Genomic DNA, 17,695 nt, shown 5'->3' with positions numbered 1-17,695 from the left:
ACAAATGCTCTAAGTTTTCCATGATGCAGACGTTGAATTTAGCCGCTGAATTCAAATGTAGTGTTGTTTTCAAGTCAAAAAAAGCCGGCTTTGCCTTCCTTGCTAATTTGGTTGATTGTCACTTGCGCGCGCAACTGAATAATGCAAGACTTAGTAATTTATGCAACAGAGAGCCACATGCACGGCTACCAGCCCATGATCCCAATGTAAACGGTCAGGTTATTAAAGGGTTTTTTTTCTTTTCATTTACTTCTTTCTTCCGGTGTGCCATTAGCCTATCTACAGGTTTGACGCTCTTAGCATGCACAGATGAATAAGAAAAAGATGCCGCTTATTTTTCTTTTCATTTTATACTCCTAAGGAAAAAGATGCCGTATTCCCAAGGGCGAACTTCAGACGGATGTGACTAGAATGGAATATCTAAAAGTCGTAACTTTTCATCAGCTCATTATTATTATTATTATTATAAGTTGTATTTTACTCATAAGAACATGGCAGCAACTCCAAGCTGAAAAAAAAACTCTCTTCTCCGGCCTGATCAGTCTCCCCAGCAATCTCCAGTTTGGACGAGAGTGCAAGCAAGCGAGCCATGCCAAAAAACTAAAAAAAAAAATCGAAAAAATAGTAATGCGCTATAAATTAACCTAAAGCTAACCTTTGTAAATGAGGGTTTGGAGAGCAAAACTCAGAATACCCTGCCACTTCGAAGCTGGATATGTGGATGCACAGTTATCTCTTTTACATCCTTTTCTACCTTCAGTGGCTTTATGAACGAGAAATAGGCGTACTATGTGCTCAATTATATGCTGTTTTATTGAAGTGTATATCGAAGGTGACTTTACATTTGGATCCGCAGTGACAATAATTTAAGGATATTTACTAAATGGATACGCGGATAAGAAGTGACAAAGTGTTTTAATAGTGACCGAGTATCCACCTATTTTAACGGGTTGTTTTTTAAGTGTCAGGGTTTTCTGGAGCGCTTTACCCTTATCCGTAAACCTGCAAGCAAGCTCCCCAGGGCGTTCTGGCGGCGGGCCTTTTTTCGCCCCGCCGTCGGAGCGCCCCGAAGAGCCTGCCCACCGGCTAGTGTTTAACCCTAGTTAGTAAAATGAGCGCAGCAAAAACCTCACATGCCCGTAGGGAACTAAGCAGGAACCAACATTTTTCATGCATTTACAAGTTCATAAAGCTTCTGATCATATGACCCGTACGGCCCCGCGCGCAATTTCGTTGGAAGCCATATAAAATGAAAAAAGTCCTGTATGTGGTTCATGCACGTCAACAGACTCGTACCCAGTCGCTATTTTTGTGTTTTATGGGTGAGAGAAGATTGGGGTTAGCTTAAGGCGCGCTCGGAAGCGCGGAGCGCGGGGTAAATAGGAAACTGGCGCATCAAGTGATAGGTCCGGAGAAAGGCCCACGGCACTGCTAGAAAAGCGTACTGACTGATGCGGGTTCGCTCCGTCAGAAAACTTCAAAAACACAATGGTCATATCATTATTGACCGAGTTAGGTAAGCCCGGACGAGAAATATTTGGCTCTTGGTCAGGATGCATATATTCCTGTCTAGCCTGCTAGCAAGCATTCAGTGAGCACTCAAGCTGTCCTATTTGGGCAAACGAATGGAGCCACACCAGGACGCCAGTGGCATACACTAGTTAAAACTGAAATCCACTCTAAATAAAAGGCCGTTTAAAAGCAAGTTTCCGAGAGAGGAATGGTGATTTTCATTTACTCTGATTCAGATTGACAGAGTCAAAAACCATATTCCGCTGAGCGGAGAAAAAGGGTAATGAACCGAAAAACCTCAGTCATACAATAACCTTTTTGTTGCGACACAAAAAAGACAATGAATAGGAAAAGAGTCCCCTTTCAATTAATCTATTCGATATCAATTTCTAAGGTAACATTAAAAATATGACCCTTAAAAAACATCCTAAACGTAAACTGTTTACTTCGTTTTTGACAAAAACAAACGAAACTCCTTGTCCAAGTCAAACTACAAAAAAAACCTACAACAACAACAAAACCACTACTATACCTTTTGTTACATAACCGAACCTCTTTTTACTGATTAATATCCCTGATCATGTAAGTTCGAGCGATTCTGATATTCGATAAATTTGAAATTGTTTTCTTCTGAGTTTTGGAATTTGTTTGTTACACTATTCTATGATTTTTAATAACATCTCTTATAACATTTTTTTTTTAGCAGAAATTAGTAATTGTCTCAAAAATTACATTTCCATGAGAAATTTATGTGTTAATAGATACACTTAAAATAATGCCACAAAAAATCAACGACGGTGTTTCCATTAACACAGACTACTATCTTTCTATGAAGAAATTGAAAAGTACATAACCAAAAGATCATAATAGGCTCTTGACATAACTTAAAAGTCGTCTATTAAAATGCATCAAGGGGGCGGATCTAGGAGGAGGTGTAGGGGGTGCGCACCCCCCCCCCCCAATATGTGGTTTATTGGTGTTGAAGTAGAGCAAGAGACGAGTGCACCCCCTCCTAAAAAAAATCCTGGATCCGCCCCTGCATCACTAAGGCCAAGTAAAAAAACAACGACAACAAGAAATACCAAAACAAATGTTTCTTATCCCCGCCCCCTTCATTTCTGGGGGCCGACTTTCTTTATCATCGCCAACAGGCGTACTTTCTACACAGATTATTCTACAATCCCGTGTAACAGGAGTTACTTTTCATAAAACTTACACTGATCTCTTTATTACACTGACGTTTTAAAAGCCGGCCTCCTACCTGTTGAGATATTTATCGTATGACGCATCACGTTGTTTAATTAAAACATATCCAAAATAAACCAAATTTGTGTGTTAATCATTTATCAATATTTGACCGAAAAACTCCAACTTATCCCTGTTTAGAGTGATGATTTGTAAAGAAAGCATTCAACTGGCTGTCGCTCTCTTTATACAAATCTAGACGAGGAACATTTGTTTGTTTGTTTGTTTTTTATTTTTACTTGGCCTACGATGTCTTCTTCAGAAACTGCTATAGCCTAAAATTCTATATTAACGCAACAGTTTGATGAGAACCTTTCCCTATTTTTCCCTAAAAAAAACTTAAGCCCCCGTTTTGTCGTGGTACAGTGAAACCCCGCCTTACGGCCACCTCGGTAATATATTACGGCCACTTTTTTTGGCCGCCTGGCAAAAACCACCATACATTTTCTTGTTAAAAAAACCCTTGTTTATACGGCCAAATCTTTTTGGCCCATTGGTGACCGTATTAACGGGGTTCCACTGTACAAGAAATAAGCAAATGGGTAACTCGTGACAGGGGATCTCAATAGCAGGGTGGGGATGGAGAGTTTTACAACTACATTGTATAATTAATCAAAAAATTATTTTCCTTACATAAGAAAAAGAATGACTTTTTGTTAGCATTAGTATGCATAAGGGTGGTATAATTTACAGATCATTTATTCTTCCTGCTCTTGATTATTGTGATACCGTTTGGAACTGTTGTGGACGCGCGAATGCTGATAATATAGAAAAATTACAGAGACGTGCGGCAAGGATTTTCATGCAAACCAACAGCAGTGATGAAGCGCTAGCTCACCTTAAATATGATACGCTGGGGCTTAGACGGGAGATTCACGCGTCAAACCTTGTGAAGAAATGTCTAAATTAAATAGGCGCTGCTTGCCATTTTTAATGAACTACTTTTATCTAAATAGAGATATCGTACAGAGAAAAACGCGGAAAGTAATCATCTCCGTCTTTCCTCCATCAAATTAGAAAGTACGAAAAAAGCTTTTTATTATCATGGATGTAAAGTTTTTAATCGTAATTTGTAGTTTTTATTAATAGTTTGTAATAATTTTTATCCTGTTGTTAGGATATTTTTCTATTAGCCTAGTTAGGACTAGTTTTAAGTATTTTTAACATATTTTTATATTTCTTTTTTATCTAGGGCCTCAAAGGATATCAGTTTTTGTAACTGTAGGAGTTACCCTAGCTAAATAAAAGTATCTTCTTCTTCTTCTTCTACTTCAAACAACTTAAAAGATTTCTGGCCATTTAATGGTTGACTTCAGTGAGTCTCTCTTGCCAAAGTCACGTGAGATAACCAGCTGTTTGTGCTCTTTTCCTTTGTGGTTTGTATATATTAAACTCTGCTAGCTTTTTCTGAATACAATAATTGTGTCATAATAGTGTTATAACTGTTTATTACCTACTTCTTTAAGTTTTTAGGAACAGACGATTGTTCCATGAAGATATCAACAACACCAAGAAAATTATTCAGCTAAAACATGTGCTCAAACTTCATTACAAGAAAATTTTGAGGGAGAAAGGGAGAACGCAGCCTGTACACTCAAAGAAACTGATTGATCGAATTATTCATGAAAAGTCAAATAAAACTTAATTTAATTTTTGGAAAACAAAACGATACTTACTACACTGACCAATCATCGTAAGAGGCGACAGTCAAATGAACCAATCAGGCTTAAGTAAATGTGTGTAGCACTCAGTCGCCGAATGCAGGGAAACGGGAGCTAGCAAATCACCATCGGCCCTAGTTTTGCTTCTGATTGGCTCAATTTCCGTACACTTCTGATTGGTTGAGAAAAAGGCAGAATATTTTTTTGGCTAATTACAACAAAAAGTGGGGTTTAAAAAAAATGCAAATAGCGAATTAATAAAAGGAAAAAAAAAGAGAATGTGGCTTAATACATCTATTTGGGTGCCCCTAAAAAAAAAAACAAGTTTCTCTGTCTGGGCATCAGTAGGGTTTAGGGACACGCAGGTCCATATATACTACAAAGTAAACTGCATATATTACTTAACAAAGTTTGATTTTCTGCTGACAGTGTCTACTTGTTGTTAGCCACTTAAAAAACTAATGCCTTTAGTTCTTAGACTATCTCAGAAAATTCTGGAAAAGAAACAGGTTGCTACACGTATCCCCTTCACCTTCTTTTGATTAGTCATAATCCGTTAGAATGGGTTGCTGAAATAAGAAGGACCAGAAAACATGTTAACGTGTAAAACATGACCCTTTTAGAAAAATAAAAACAAATCTAGACCCCCCCCCCCCCCCCCACCCGCCGCGAAAAAAAAACCAGAGTGTTTCCAGTTAAATTCAACTTGATGTACGAAAAAGAAAAACAGAGTGCTTCCAGTTGAATTTAACTTGATGTAGGCTTTTGCAGCGAGTCATTTACATAACCTGCATTAACTCCAGGTGTTAGTCATGTATAAGGATAGTAACAGGCAAAGTGTTGGGTATGGGCATGGAGACTGACAAAATGAGGGGAAAAATAACAAAATCTTTCCCTCTCTCTTTTCTCTCTCCTATAATATAACTTCACACAAGGCTAATGAAATAAGAACACAGGCAGCCAGGCTAAAATTATTTTATGTTTCATTTGAGATCTATCACAGCTGGTTATGTACAACTTAGTAAAAGTGGTGACTACCTTATTACTTGAATTTTTGGCGACACTTTAATTTAGCAAGAAAATCGCTAAATTAAAAATCAGTGATTTTGATACTTCTGCCTCCTGCATCCTTTATGCATAAAAATACCCAAAGACGCAAAAAAATTCATGGGATGTGTCCCATAGTACGCAAAGATCGATTGATCAATCTTAACATGCGTATTTGTAGAAACGTCCCATTTGTGTAAATTCTGTGGCAGTTATTATGGCTGTTGTTTAACGATGCATATTTCTTTTAGCCTTTGTTGTGCTATAAAATAGGAAGACTATATTTTAATTTCAGTATACTATAATACATAATTAATTAAAATATAGTCCTTATAGTTTTGAAGTCTGTGTTCAGATCAACTGTCTGGTTACATACACACCAAAGCATTTTCAATTTCAGACTTTTTTTTTACTGGGACTCATTGGTTCAGTGTAACTGCGATTCATGATTGTTCACAAGATGAGTCCCAGGACCCACACAAAAAATTAAGTGTCACTAAATTAAAGTGGGTACAATATGAAATTCTGCCATCTGGTCAGTTTCACACCCATATGCTATTTGTTGGTCGATTATGATGTGTACCATTGACTTTGTGTGACAATGTACCTTAAATATGAGTGACAGCACTAGGATATGACAGTTGCAGTGGGTCGTTTATTTAGTTCAAAATTAAGTTTCAGAATGTTATATGGCTTTGATTTAAATGAAGCTACTGACGGTTATGATTATTTTTGTCACATGAATGTTCTGTTGTCATCAAAAAAGTTTTGATTAACTTAATTCGCCAAAGTTTCAGTGCGTGAAATTGCAAAAATCAAGTGACTTATGTTTCAAAATTCAAGAAAAATCGCTAAACTAAAGAGCCGCTAAATAAGGATTTTTAAAAATTGCCAAAATTTCATGTAATAAGGTAGTCAGCGTGCAAAGAAAGTAGTGTCCGATAGCCCGGGGCTAGTGGATTTTGCTATTGGGCTAGTGAATTCTGTTTTTAACTTACCCAACAGGCAAATGATGTTTTTTAAGGAATTCAAATAATCGAAGAACTGTGAAATCAATTCTGCTCATCAAAAAGCTTTTGGGGCTAGTTGAAATGACGTCTGGGCTAGTAAATGCTACAACCAGTTGCAAAAGTACTTGAGACACTGTACCGTATTTTGGCTTAAATGGCTTGTCCATGATCTGGTGCTTGTGACCCCCCCTCCAGCCCTTTTCAAAGTTGCTAGCAATACAAGACCATGCTCAAAACTTGGAGGAACAACTTTGAGTCATATCAGATATATCATATTTCTTACTGTTGCAGAATGGTAGATCGTGATTGATGGTAGACCGTCAGAAAATAGAAACTAACATAGCACACAACTTTTTCTGCTCTCTAGCTCTAACAAACGTTAATAACTATCTTATTTTTGCTGCTGCAACTGCTGCAACTTTTTCTGCTCTCTAGCTCTAACAAACGTTAATAACTATCTTATTTTTACTGTAGTAGATAGATGAAAAAAACTGAACGGTTTTACTTTTACAGTAGCCTGTGTACAGACGTCCCCCCTCCCTCAGGAAAAATCAGGATCCTGAGGAAGGGGGGACATCTGTACACAGGCTACTTTTACAGCGGTGTTGAAAAATAAGTCACGCGGTATACCCATGACATAACGCCCTGCATATCAAATGTCATTGCGTTACAGATACAGGGGTGAAAATGGAGGTTTGGCAGCTTTATTCGCAACTATAATATCTCTAAATACCAAGAAAAGGAAAAGTATGCTGTGATTATGCATTCACACTTCTCAGAGTTTAATCACAACGCCGGAACAGCCATGTCACGGTATATAATTAATGGCACATGCGTTACAACAAAATTGATGCAAAATTTTAAAGTTGCTACGCTTTTTTATGCAGTTTTGCTATCAATGACAATGATGTGTCAGCTGGGAAAAGCAACAGAAAGTGCCATTCTATTTATTTATCTCGCTATAGTCTTCGCTTTGGGAAGTTGAGACGTGGAAATCGCTTTTGGAAGTAAAACGTAAATGAGACAACCAGTTGCAAAAGTACTTGAGACACTGTACCGTATTTTGGCTTAAATGGCTTGCCCATGATCTTGTGCTTGTGACCCCCCCTCCACCCCTTTTCAAAGTTGCTAGCAATACAAGACCATGCTCAAAACTTGGAGGAACAACTTCGAATGGGGAAGAGGGGAGGTCAGTATTTTATCTCACAGACCTGTGACTAGCAGCGATTTGAAGCAAGACAGGTTGTTTTTTCATGAGAGTGTCTCAACATTTTTGCAACTGGTTGTAGCTTCAGCCTGCCCAGGTGGTAAGCTGTAAAAATGAGTTTCTTTGTACCCTGGTAGTTCATTTTTCCTACCCTGTAAAATAATAAATTAAGGAAATTTCATTACCTGATCACCAGCCAAATTATACATAGGTGTGGCTGAGGAATGTCCAACTCGAGCAAAAGCTGCAGAGAAAAAAAATAAAGAATTAGAACATTTCATCCAGATTATGCAGATAAAACCCTGCGACTAAGAGCTAGCCTAGGTTTTAATAACCTTTAAGGCTAAAATTTGCCAGTTAGGCCCCCTCTATACAAGAATCTGTTGAGCCTTAAATTTGAAACAGGTTCTTATTTTCTGATTATCTATAATTCTGTACACTAATGGACAAATAAGATAAGTCAACATTAAGGATAGTCTTTGGAGACACAAGTTCCTTATTACTCCCACTGCAATTGAATTAGTATACAGGTTTTAGGAAATGGGCTGAATACAACTAAATACAATTAGCTACAATGTGTGAGAACCTATTTTGGCTAACTCGGGAAAATGTTGGTGCATAGTGGCAGGTTTTTACTGTCTAAAGGGACAGATCAAAGGAATTTCTGACAGGGGTTCAATGAAAACACTAGCTAATAATTTTTCATGCTTTTTATGAACCATTCACATTATACAATTACCCTCTAGTAAACCTTAACTACTTAGATCCTACAATTAGTGAGTCAACCGTACCTCTAAAATACAACAGTGATGTTCATGCACAATTCACAGCATAAAAGATATTGACATCAAAAATCTTGCTCTGGTTTTAGCAGATTATAAATAATTATTATTAACGAACAGCAGCTGCTGGGCCATGTCAGAATTAACAAGACCTTTATATAGTGGGGGTTCATTGGGCTGCCGACTGCATGATGCAGTGGTTTATTATTTTGGGAAGTATAGATTATAATAACACTTTTTACTGGCTTGAGTGTACAGCTACTCCTAGCCTGTGGAATGGGATAGAGATAGCATTTTGAAGCAAGAAACGATTGGCATTATTTTTAACTGGGACATCTCTACAACTCCCGCCCCCCTTTCCCCCATCCCTCTGCCACCAAATATAGTATGACAGTACTAACCTGACTAGTCTGATCTAACTGAAAATTCCAGAAATTATTGTCAAAATGTGAAAGGGTCAATTTTGGTGTTTAAAATACTTTTAAACAGTAATTTTCTGTTCATTAAAACTCGCAAAGCAAATTATTTACGTCAGAAATTGTATAAAGGCCTACTAACTATCCAAGTAAATATGTTTCTATTCGACGGGGCAATCTACAAGTCGATTGTGATGATGCGGATTCCAACAGTGATAGTGACTCAGCCTTTGGATCTGATGAAGACAATCTCTAGAGAGCAGCTCTCTGACTCTAGAGATTTGGGATTCGTACACTCTTTCTGATTGGAGTCCATTTTGGAATCAACTAAAAAAAACTACTGCCAACTGACAATAATTATAATAGCCAAATCAGTCAAATATTTCATTTTTGTGAGCATTTTTTAACACCTTAAAAGACCTTCCAGGTTACCCAATTCTGGTCCAGGGAACGCAGGAAATTGCATTTTAGGGAGTCCAATTTTACAAATTTCCCAGGGGGCATGCCCCTGGACCCTCCTAGGAGTTTGTGCCTTCGGCCGCCAGCTGAACCACTACATCCGGTACTTCCAAGTGCTACCGAAAACCCTGATCATCGAATACTATATTTAGACAATCATTCGGCCTAGATATAGGGCCAATAACTCCACGCAATAGTTGTGTTCCTTCCAAATTGACTTACACATCTGTTCGCCAGACGACCTGAAATGACCTAGCCCCTCCCTGCAAAAATTGGAATGGGACATGCAAAGCCTTCTGGGAGTTCTATCCACCATTTTGTCTTTTAGCTGCACAGACAAGGTGGCCTCCATTTTTCTATTGGGCATTCCCCTCATGGGCCCCGCCCAACAATGAACGATTGTGTGGTTTGACTAGATAATGGGTCTCTTATTGAATATTGAATGATGTTTCACAGCTTCCATCAAGATAAAGAGAGGGAAACATATCCAGCCCACCAGCAACAAAATAATTTTATTACAACTGCTAGCTCGATCGTTAGGAAAAGCATTCTGACTTATTATGACACATAATGACAAGCATTCTCAACCAACCTGAGAGGTTTATATAGTGCTTGAAAATGCCATCACTTTGTTTTCTTAGACAACGAAAATGAACAATGACAGGAAAGTGTATAAAGATATCATTACCATCCAAAGTTAAGTATCATGGACATCTAATCTAGTACCTTGTCCAGGGGATGACAGCAGCCTAAAAGCTTCACTCTGAAGAAGCATAGTAAATCAGCCGATTATTTTGATTTGGTCTGCTTTTTTTATCATTACCTTGTCTGTGATCACTGTCCTTTCCAGTCTTGCGAAACTGCACAATCATGCCAGCGATGAACATTATTGGAATCAATGAAAACACCACCCAAGTGTACCAACAGTGTGGCAAATCAGACTTGTTGTGATGACCTACATGCACAAGATCCATTAAAAAGCCCAGTTTAATTTTGAGAAACTTGAATGTGAAGAAGCTTTTATTACATCATCATGGTGATGAAATAATAACTTGTAATGTGGCAAATGAGTTCCAGATAATACTTAAGTAAAATTTTAGGAACAAACCATTTAATCTAAAAGAGATGCCTCCTGATGAGTCATGAGCAGCTTCAGCTAGATTTCAGCAGTGGTGGCAGGTTTTAATGAAATGTAAAAAATTAAGAAACTTTGTAATATTTCACATAAGCTCTGCTTTTAGGCTTATGGCTTAAAACTATATGTTTGTCTTAAAGTTGCCAGCTCACCAACAATCTATTTAACAAAAAAAATTAAAAGTAGAGCTCATGCTTCAATCAGCCAATTTGCTCTAATTACTTTTTGCCTATGGAAATATGGACAAAATAATGCTGACAAAAACTAGCACATGGCTGATGCTCAAAGCAGAGAATGTATCAGTATTATTCCTATATATGAGGCTGTATGTATTTTGTTTTTAACTTTATAGTTTGAAAAGGTTTACAAAGTTGTTTTTGATAATAATGAAAGGTCTGGGAAACTAAAAACTAATTTTTCTGCTAAAAAACATTTTTGAATGTTTTTGAAAGACTTTGTGAATAATAATTTGCACACGACAATTCTATCATGGATGACAACTCTCACATCATTAATGTTCAGTATATTGTCTAATTAGACTCTTACCATGCAAGATGTTGATAGTGTAATAAAGGGCTTTGCAGTTCTCCATGAAGTAATCAACACCATTGACAAACATGAATGCTCCCATAAATGAAGTAGAGATGATTATTACAGCCTGTGAATAGATCAAAAATGGGATCTGGGCATCTGCAGCTAACAGCTATGAAATGCAGTAAATTGTAAAAAATTCCCCTAAGGCCTTATCATAGATAATTATTGACAGACCACAAATGCTGTTCAGGTGACCTTTGTGACACTGCCTATGGTGGAGTTTCCAATCAATAAAATAATACCTATATATATAACTTAATTTGGCATTCTTTAATGGCCTGCTAAACAACTGATAATGGTTTTTTTTTATAATTGTTGTTGTTGTTACTGTTGTTGACTATGTTTAAAGGTTACAAAATGCAAAAGGCATACCCTCTGAATGCAGAGAATGAGAATTCCACCAGCAATGGCAAAAGCACTGAGAACAATGTAGGGTAGCCAATTGTGTTCAGACAAGTACACTGAATGCTTGTATAGGAGGGGCAGAAGAGCCATGCTAACAAACCATCCCATGCTTGCTCCTATAAACATAATAAAAACAACGAAATGGGCAGTTAGTACACTAACTCATACCCAGTCATCTCAAGTTGTCTCTACTCATTAATTATTTACCAGGGAAGCGCTTGGGTTATGCGCGCGGGGAAGATGGGAAGACGATACTAATAATGAGATGACTGGGGACAAGTCAGGTTAGTACAACTCTTATGATTATGAAAGATGCTTGGTTTTTAAAGTGTGGTCAAATTAACATTCTCCAAAAAATGAAGGGTTCAAATATTAATAGCAGGTTTCTTTCATTCAAACAGCTAGGAATCAATCTCAAAGACAATACTTTGAAAGGACAAAATATTTATCCTTTTGCATAATATGGTTAGTTCATTTTGTCTCACCAGAAGTCACTTGTTATTGTGATGCTGCCTGGCTTGAAAATATTTCCCAGCTGCCATGATTGAAATTTAAGTCTCTTCAAATTGGTACTTTGTACTTGCATTAGTTACATTCTACTAATGCTGACCATAAGGCATCTACAATAATATTTATTGTAATTACCAAGAAGAAAAAGCCCAACATAGAAAAGGCACAGTGTTAACAGGCCAGCAATTACACCAACTCCAAAAGAGATGCCGAGAGATATCTGAAAAAGAAATTTAATAAGAAAATAATTCAAATTGTCAAGACCTTCACTGTAAATGTGATGATACTGCAGGTACACCATACAGGACTAAATTAAGCCTGTTCACAGAGCTTCTGTCATGCACATATGAATTAAAAAACCACAGGGAATTTGTTCACTGCTACAACCAGAAGCAAAACTGTTGAAAAACTTTGAGGAAAAAACTACATTTCTAGCTTCAAATCGCTGCTAGTCACAGGTCTGTGAGACATAATACTGACCACCCTCCTGCTTTCCATTCAACGTTGTTCCTCCAAGTTTTCAGCATGGTCTTGTATTGCTAGCAACTGTCATAAGAAGTGAAGGGGGGACATAGACAGGCCATTTAAGCCAAAATACGATAAAGCGTCTCAGTCCTTTTGCAACTGGTTGTAGTGCAAGGTGGTGGGGATAGGTACATGAGAAAAAAATTGTGTGTGCACTTCTGATTTAGCAATTTACCATTCTGGTAAAACAGTGATTATCTTATCATCATGTCAACCACTTATAAGGCTCACATCATGCAGTTTGCAGTGTTTGTTGTCACCAGGGTGCAAAGAAAGTCAGTTTTACTGCAGCTTGCCATCCTGGCAACCTGTAACTAGCATGTACGAGCCACATAAGTAGCAAGTTCAACTAGCCCCAAAAATATTTTGATGCGCAGGATTCATTACATACTTCTGTAATTTGAATTCATTAGAAAACTTCACCAGCCTGTTGGGCAAGTTTATAACAGGATTGACTAGCCCAATAGCAAAATCCACTAGCCCTGGACTATCAGACACTACTTTCTTTGCATCCTGATCACCTCTTGTCACTTTCTATAATTATTTGCAAACAATAACAGCTCTTGACTTGTGATTATGCAAGGATTGCACTGCGATTCTGTCTCATATTGGGCTCAAATGTAGCCACTACATAAAATAGAGAGCTTGCTTGACAACTCTTTGGTGAAATTTTCAAGAGGCTATTTATGTTTTCAAACAAGAGTAGCGGCAGGTCTTCTTGAGCTTCTTTCAGACAGAAATCTGGCCGCTAACTTACATTTAGCTACACCTTGGCAATAACTTCTCTCTTTCTATTCAGGATAGGGATGATTGTCCAGAATTACTGAATGACATGCAGCAAAGTGTTCTACAATAATCATGCAGATGGGGTGATTTGCTCCAGCTTTAGGCCTTTTTTCACTGGCTTTTCAGGGTTGAAGCAGTCTGTGTATAGACATACTTTGACAAAGACGCATTAATGTCTACAATCATTCTACTGAATTTCGGATCCTTTGCTATTAATACGTGAGGGATGTAAAGTGACATGCATGCACCAAATTACTGGAACTCAAATGTGGACAAGCTAATAATACAGGACATTTTAAGAAAATCCTTCACTTATCACTGATACAGAGAAAAACTTAATTTGCCCACTGTTTTTGCATGTTGGAAGGTCTTACGTACCAGTCTATTCCAAAGCCACCCATCCCCCCTGGGCAATACCCCAAGCATTTGACTGGAGTTTTGCTCCAAACCGTGGGGAATTTGACCCAAAATGAAGTCCGCCCAGTTGGCCATTTGATTTTGTGTCAAAACGTGTTAGCGTTGCAGGCAAAAGGATTTTTTAAAATTCTTTCCACACTCAGCATGTGTACCGTGTTCACAGGCCATTGCTCTTATATTCACTGTTTTGTTGGAGCATTTGACAGCCTTTGAAAAAGCCCAGGCTTTCTGGAATGAACAATTTTATTGGAATGAACAAACCTCTGTAAGACAGCTTTCCAAGACTTAAAGATATTTCGGTTGTGTTTAGTAGGACACTTACACTTCAATAAACGGTTTGACGAACGGGAAATTTGTTGAATAGTCACTGCTGGATGGGGGACTTGACGCTTCTTGAAGCACTAGCTGATGGGGCATTGGACCATCTAAACTGCCAACATACCAAGGAATTTGATCAAAATTTTTGAAAAAAGTCAAATGCCTGGGGGTTTGCTTGAAAGGGGTGAGGGGGGGGGGGGGAGGCGCATGGGCGGTTTTGGAATTGACCTCAAGTGTAAATTTCATTAATATTTTTAAGTATTTTACCTGATCCTTATACTCAAGAAGTGTTCCAGACAGCACATCAGATAAATGTTCAGTACACATTATATAGCTGAAGAAAAATGCGATCAGGAAACCAACAAGGAAAAGCACAGATTTGAACAATCGGTACCCTGAAATAACACAAGTAAATATTAAACTATATCAAGTACCAGTAAGCTTACATACTTCTCGGGCCATCCTCTTTTTTTTCTCTGTTTAGCGTCGTCCGACCAACCCAAATTTTTGGCATTTTCACAAAAAAAAAAAACAAAGTAACGACATAGTTGAAACATTTTTCACTTGAAATAATTCTTTTCATCTGAAAAATGAGCATAGTAACAGCATAGAGAAAAACAGGAACAACAACAGGCACATTTTTTACAGTATATTGTGTATTTTGTTAATCCAAAAATGTGAATGTTAACTTTTCAGGGGCACCCAACGACTGTTTTCTATGAAATATCTGTTTGGAGAAGAAAAAAATTGCCTAGAATTTTCTATAGCTTGAGGAGGCTAAAAATTTCTATGTGACTGTTCCGTTCATCGAAACCTATCAAATAAATTCCCTACGATTTTCTGAAGTTTAATTTTTCCCATTTCACTCCCCATGTCAGGCTATTTTTCATAGAGAAAAGAAAACCTAAAACTTTTGGAATTGAAAATGAGATGCAGAGAGGAATCAGAAAAACTATCACTTTCGTAAAACTTTAAATTGCAGCGAAAAATTTCGGGGAAATAATACTTAAGCCCGCATAATTTCGAGAAGACTCAAGTTGCCCTAGGATGACCAAACAGATATAAATTTTTTAGCGCCACTTAGAATATATTCCTAGGGATCTAAAAGTACTCTGGATAGCCTAAAAAGTGTTTTCAAAGCATACAGGAAGAAACCGTTGTTGGGTGCCCCTGCTTTTAACCTCATCCTGGGTTACCAGGGCCTCCTATTCCACAACTTCTTGTGACTTTTTTTTTAGCTTTTTTTTTTATCCGACCGACCGACCCAATATCAGGAAACGCATTCGACGCTAAACAAAAAAAAAATAGGCGATGGCCTTAGCTGAAAAAAAAAATTAATACAGGTGCATTCTCCTTTGGGAGAATGTGAGAGCTAGATTGTACATGATTGTAAGATGGATGAGTCTAAGATTCTCAAGGTTCATTACCGAGGGTTAGCGGAAAACGTATTTTCCTTCCAAACTTCTTGAAAGGCAAGAAAATACAGTGAAAATACGACCGCAGCTTACCATAAAAGCATTTTGCTGCTCCAATTAGAATGCAAACTGCAGCTATAATACAGCTCTGCGGATCGTACAAATTGTGCAGCTTGCAATCATTGGAGTTAGGCACTAAAGTCGGAAGATAAGACATCGTTTAGTCGTGTAGTGTAGGGAATTGAGCTCCTACTGACTGTCGAAAAGGATTGAAAGAAAGTTAGTAGCGGCCAATGCAACGTTGCCTGCGTCGTAGACGCTCTAAACCTTCTGGACTACATTTACGAGTGCGTGGGTGCGTGGGCCGGCTGCAAGGCAGGCTAACGCAACGCAGCTGCACCGGATGAACATTCCACGGGGACGAGGAACACTGGACTCCAGCGTCTTTCGAATTACCCTGGGCGTTCCTGTTTAACCCAAGATTAAGCCAAATTTTAAGCACGGTTTTCTTGTCGACGACCATGTATTAACTCAAGCTTACAAAATACTGTTGAGCCTGCACTCTGAGATACAGTAATGATAACATAAAAATGTTACTCTAAGCAATACATAGGAAGGTGAATACAAAAAGTGGAACAAAATTTTAAGAGTCTTTTAATCCTGGGTTAGCGCTAATCGGGCTTTCAGGAACCGGACCCAGGGTACCAGAGTTGGTTTTTCTCTCGTGCGGCGGGAATTTTCGGTGTTGGCCGAGGAAAGCGCGCTTGAAAAGTCTCCGGCACCCAGGGTAAAGCAAAGCCGGAAGGAGCCGGAATTGTAGTTAGCGAAACCATCTCTGACCATCTCTCCTCGCTCCTTTCCGCTAGCTTAGGGACGTTCTCTATAGATAAAGCGTCGTTTTATATAACCTTTGAGTTTCATAATTATTGATAACTTTTAAGGCAATAAAATAAGGTCCACAATTTGCTATAAGTTGCCGGAAATTTCGTGTTTGCAAGTGAGAGGAACCCATTTGTTGTAGGGGTATTGTCTGCAAGTTTCATTTCCATGTGAACAGCGGTAAAACACAATAGGGCCAATTATACGAGGAAAAATCCTGGACGCGTCTTAAATAAGACGCGAACTGTACCATTTATACGAGCATGTGTTATCTAATAAGACGCGTCTTAGCTAAGCCGCGTCTTATTTTAGACGAAATGTGCCGTTTATACGGAAAGTTCGCGTCTTATTTAAGACGCGTCTTATTTTTCCTCGTATAAATGGCCCTAATGTTCGATTTTGGAAAAAAAAAATTTCAAGTGCCGAGAAATACAGTATGACTGCAAGTAAAATAGGTCATGGCGACATTTCGTTGCTATAAAACTCCGATGTCATTGTAACTCTGATCACAACAGTCTCCCTCTCATCTGTTTTTGTCTCGTCACGCAAGGCTCCTCCTTAAGGAGCTTTGCGTGACAAGACAAAAACGGCTGCGAGGGAGACTATGATCATAACAGATTTTCATATTATCTAACACAGCTGTAGTAGTAAGTTTTCCAAATTTTTATTAATTGCGACGTAGCTAATGCTCAAACTTGGGAGGTATTGACCCTGAAAACCCTATCAAGCCACCTTAAACTCCCTATTAAGTAGCCTCCCACGCAGACGTTCTTAGGGGTTCGTCACGCGTTCCACGAACCCCTAAGAACGTCTGCGTGGGAGGCTATAACTAAGGCCCGTTTCAAACGTCGTGCTACTGCCGTGCCGAACTAAATTCGACCTTAGCACGGCAGTAGCGCGACGTTTGAAACTAAGTCGTGCTACTGCCGTGTAGCACGGCAAGCGTTGCCGTGCTACACGGCAGTTGCTCGACTTGGTTTCAAACGTCGCGCTTCTACCGTGCCGAACTCAATTCATAATTTATGAATACATTAGAATACATTTAAAAGTTTGCTAAATCGTTTCTTCATTTTTTTTTTTTCGGCAACAGCCGTTCTATTTAACTGAATTAAATTCGACGCCTGAAACCAAGTCGTTCTGGTGTCGTGCTGCAGCCAAGCCCGCTTAGCACGGCCGTTACACGACGTTTGAAACAGGCAAAAAAGTCGAAAAAAGTCTACGTATTCGTTAGGTATATTGCGGTCCTGGGGACAGTACGGTAGGAATCGGGCGCAAAACCGAGCAGGGGTTTCTTGTCTTGTACCAGGAGTTTATACGAAGACTACGAATCAGTGAATCCTCTCTGTTCCTTTTGTTAGTAGAGGTTCTTGTC

At 38.5% G+C, this 17,695-nt stretch overlaps 1 protein-coding gene across 1 annotated transcript; it reads right to left on the bottom strand.

Annotated features, from left to right (window-relative positions):
• Nucleotides 1-3,704: 3,704 nt before the first annotated feature.
• Nucleotides 3,705-15,739, bottom strand: LOC140937262 (transmembrane protein 198-like). Its single transcript, XM_073386804.1, has 8 exons — nt 15,538-15,739; nt 14,297-14,424; nt 12,119-12,203; nt 11,441-11,589; nt 11,021-11,132; nt 10,163-10,294; nt 7,868-7,926; nt 3,705-4,987 (listed from the first exon to the last, which is right to left on the bottom strand). The coding sequence occupies exons 1-8, from the start codon at nt 15,659-15,661 to the stop codon at nt 4,961-4,963; spliced, it is 816 nt and encodes a 271-aa protein (XP_073242905.1). The 5' UTR covers nt 15,662-15,739; the 3' UTR covers nt 3,705-4,960.
• Between the last annotated feature and the right edge of the window lie 1,956 nt (nt 15,740-17,695).

This window comes from Porites lutea, chromosome 5 (genome assembly GCF_958299795.1).
Source record: "Porites lutea chromosome 5, jaPorLute2.1, whole genome shotgun sequence".
Lineage (NCBI taxonomy): Eukaryota > Metazoa > Cnidaria > Anthozoa > Scleractinia > Poritidae > Porites > Porites lutea.
This window is presented reverse-complemented; position numbering and strand designations above follow the sequence as displayed.

What these genes read in the sequence shown, in the direction of transcription:
- LOC140937262 (XM_073386804.1), bottom strand. Translation starts at nt 15,661, where the DNA reads ATGTCTTATCTTCCGACTTTAGTGCCTAACTCCAATGATTGCAAGCTG. An exon ending in TTCTTGAGTATAAGGATCAG is followed by an intron (nt 12,204 to 14,296) that starts GTAAAATACTTA and finishes TTTCTTTTTCAG; the next exon opens with ATATCTCTCGGCATCTCTTT. An exon ending in CACTATCAACATCTTGCATG is followed by an intron (nt 10,295 to 11,020) that starts GTAAGAGTCTAA and finishes TTGTGCATGTAG; the next exon opens with GTCATCACAACAAGTCTGAT.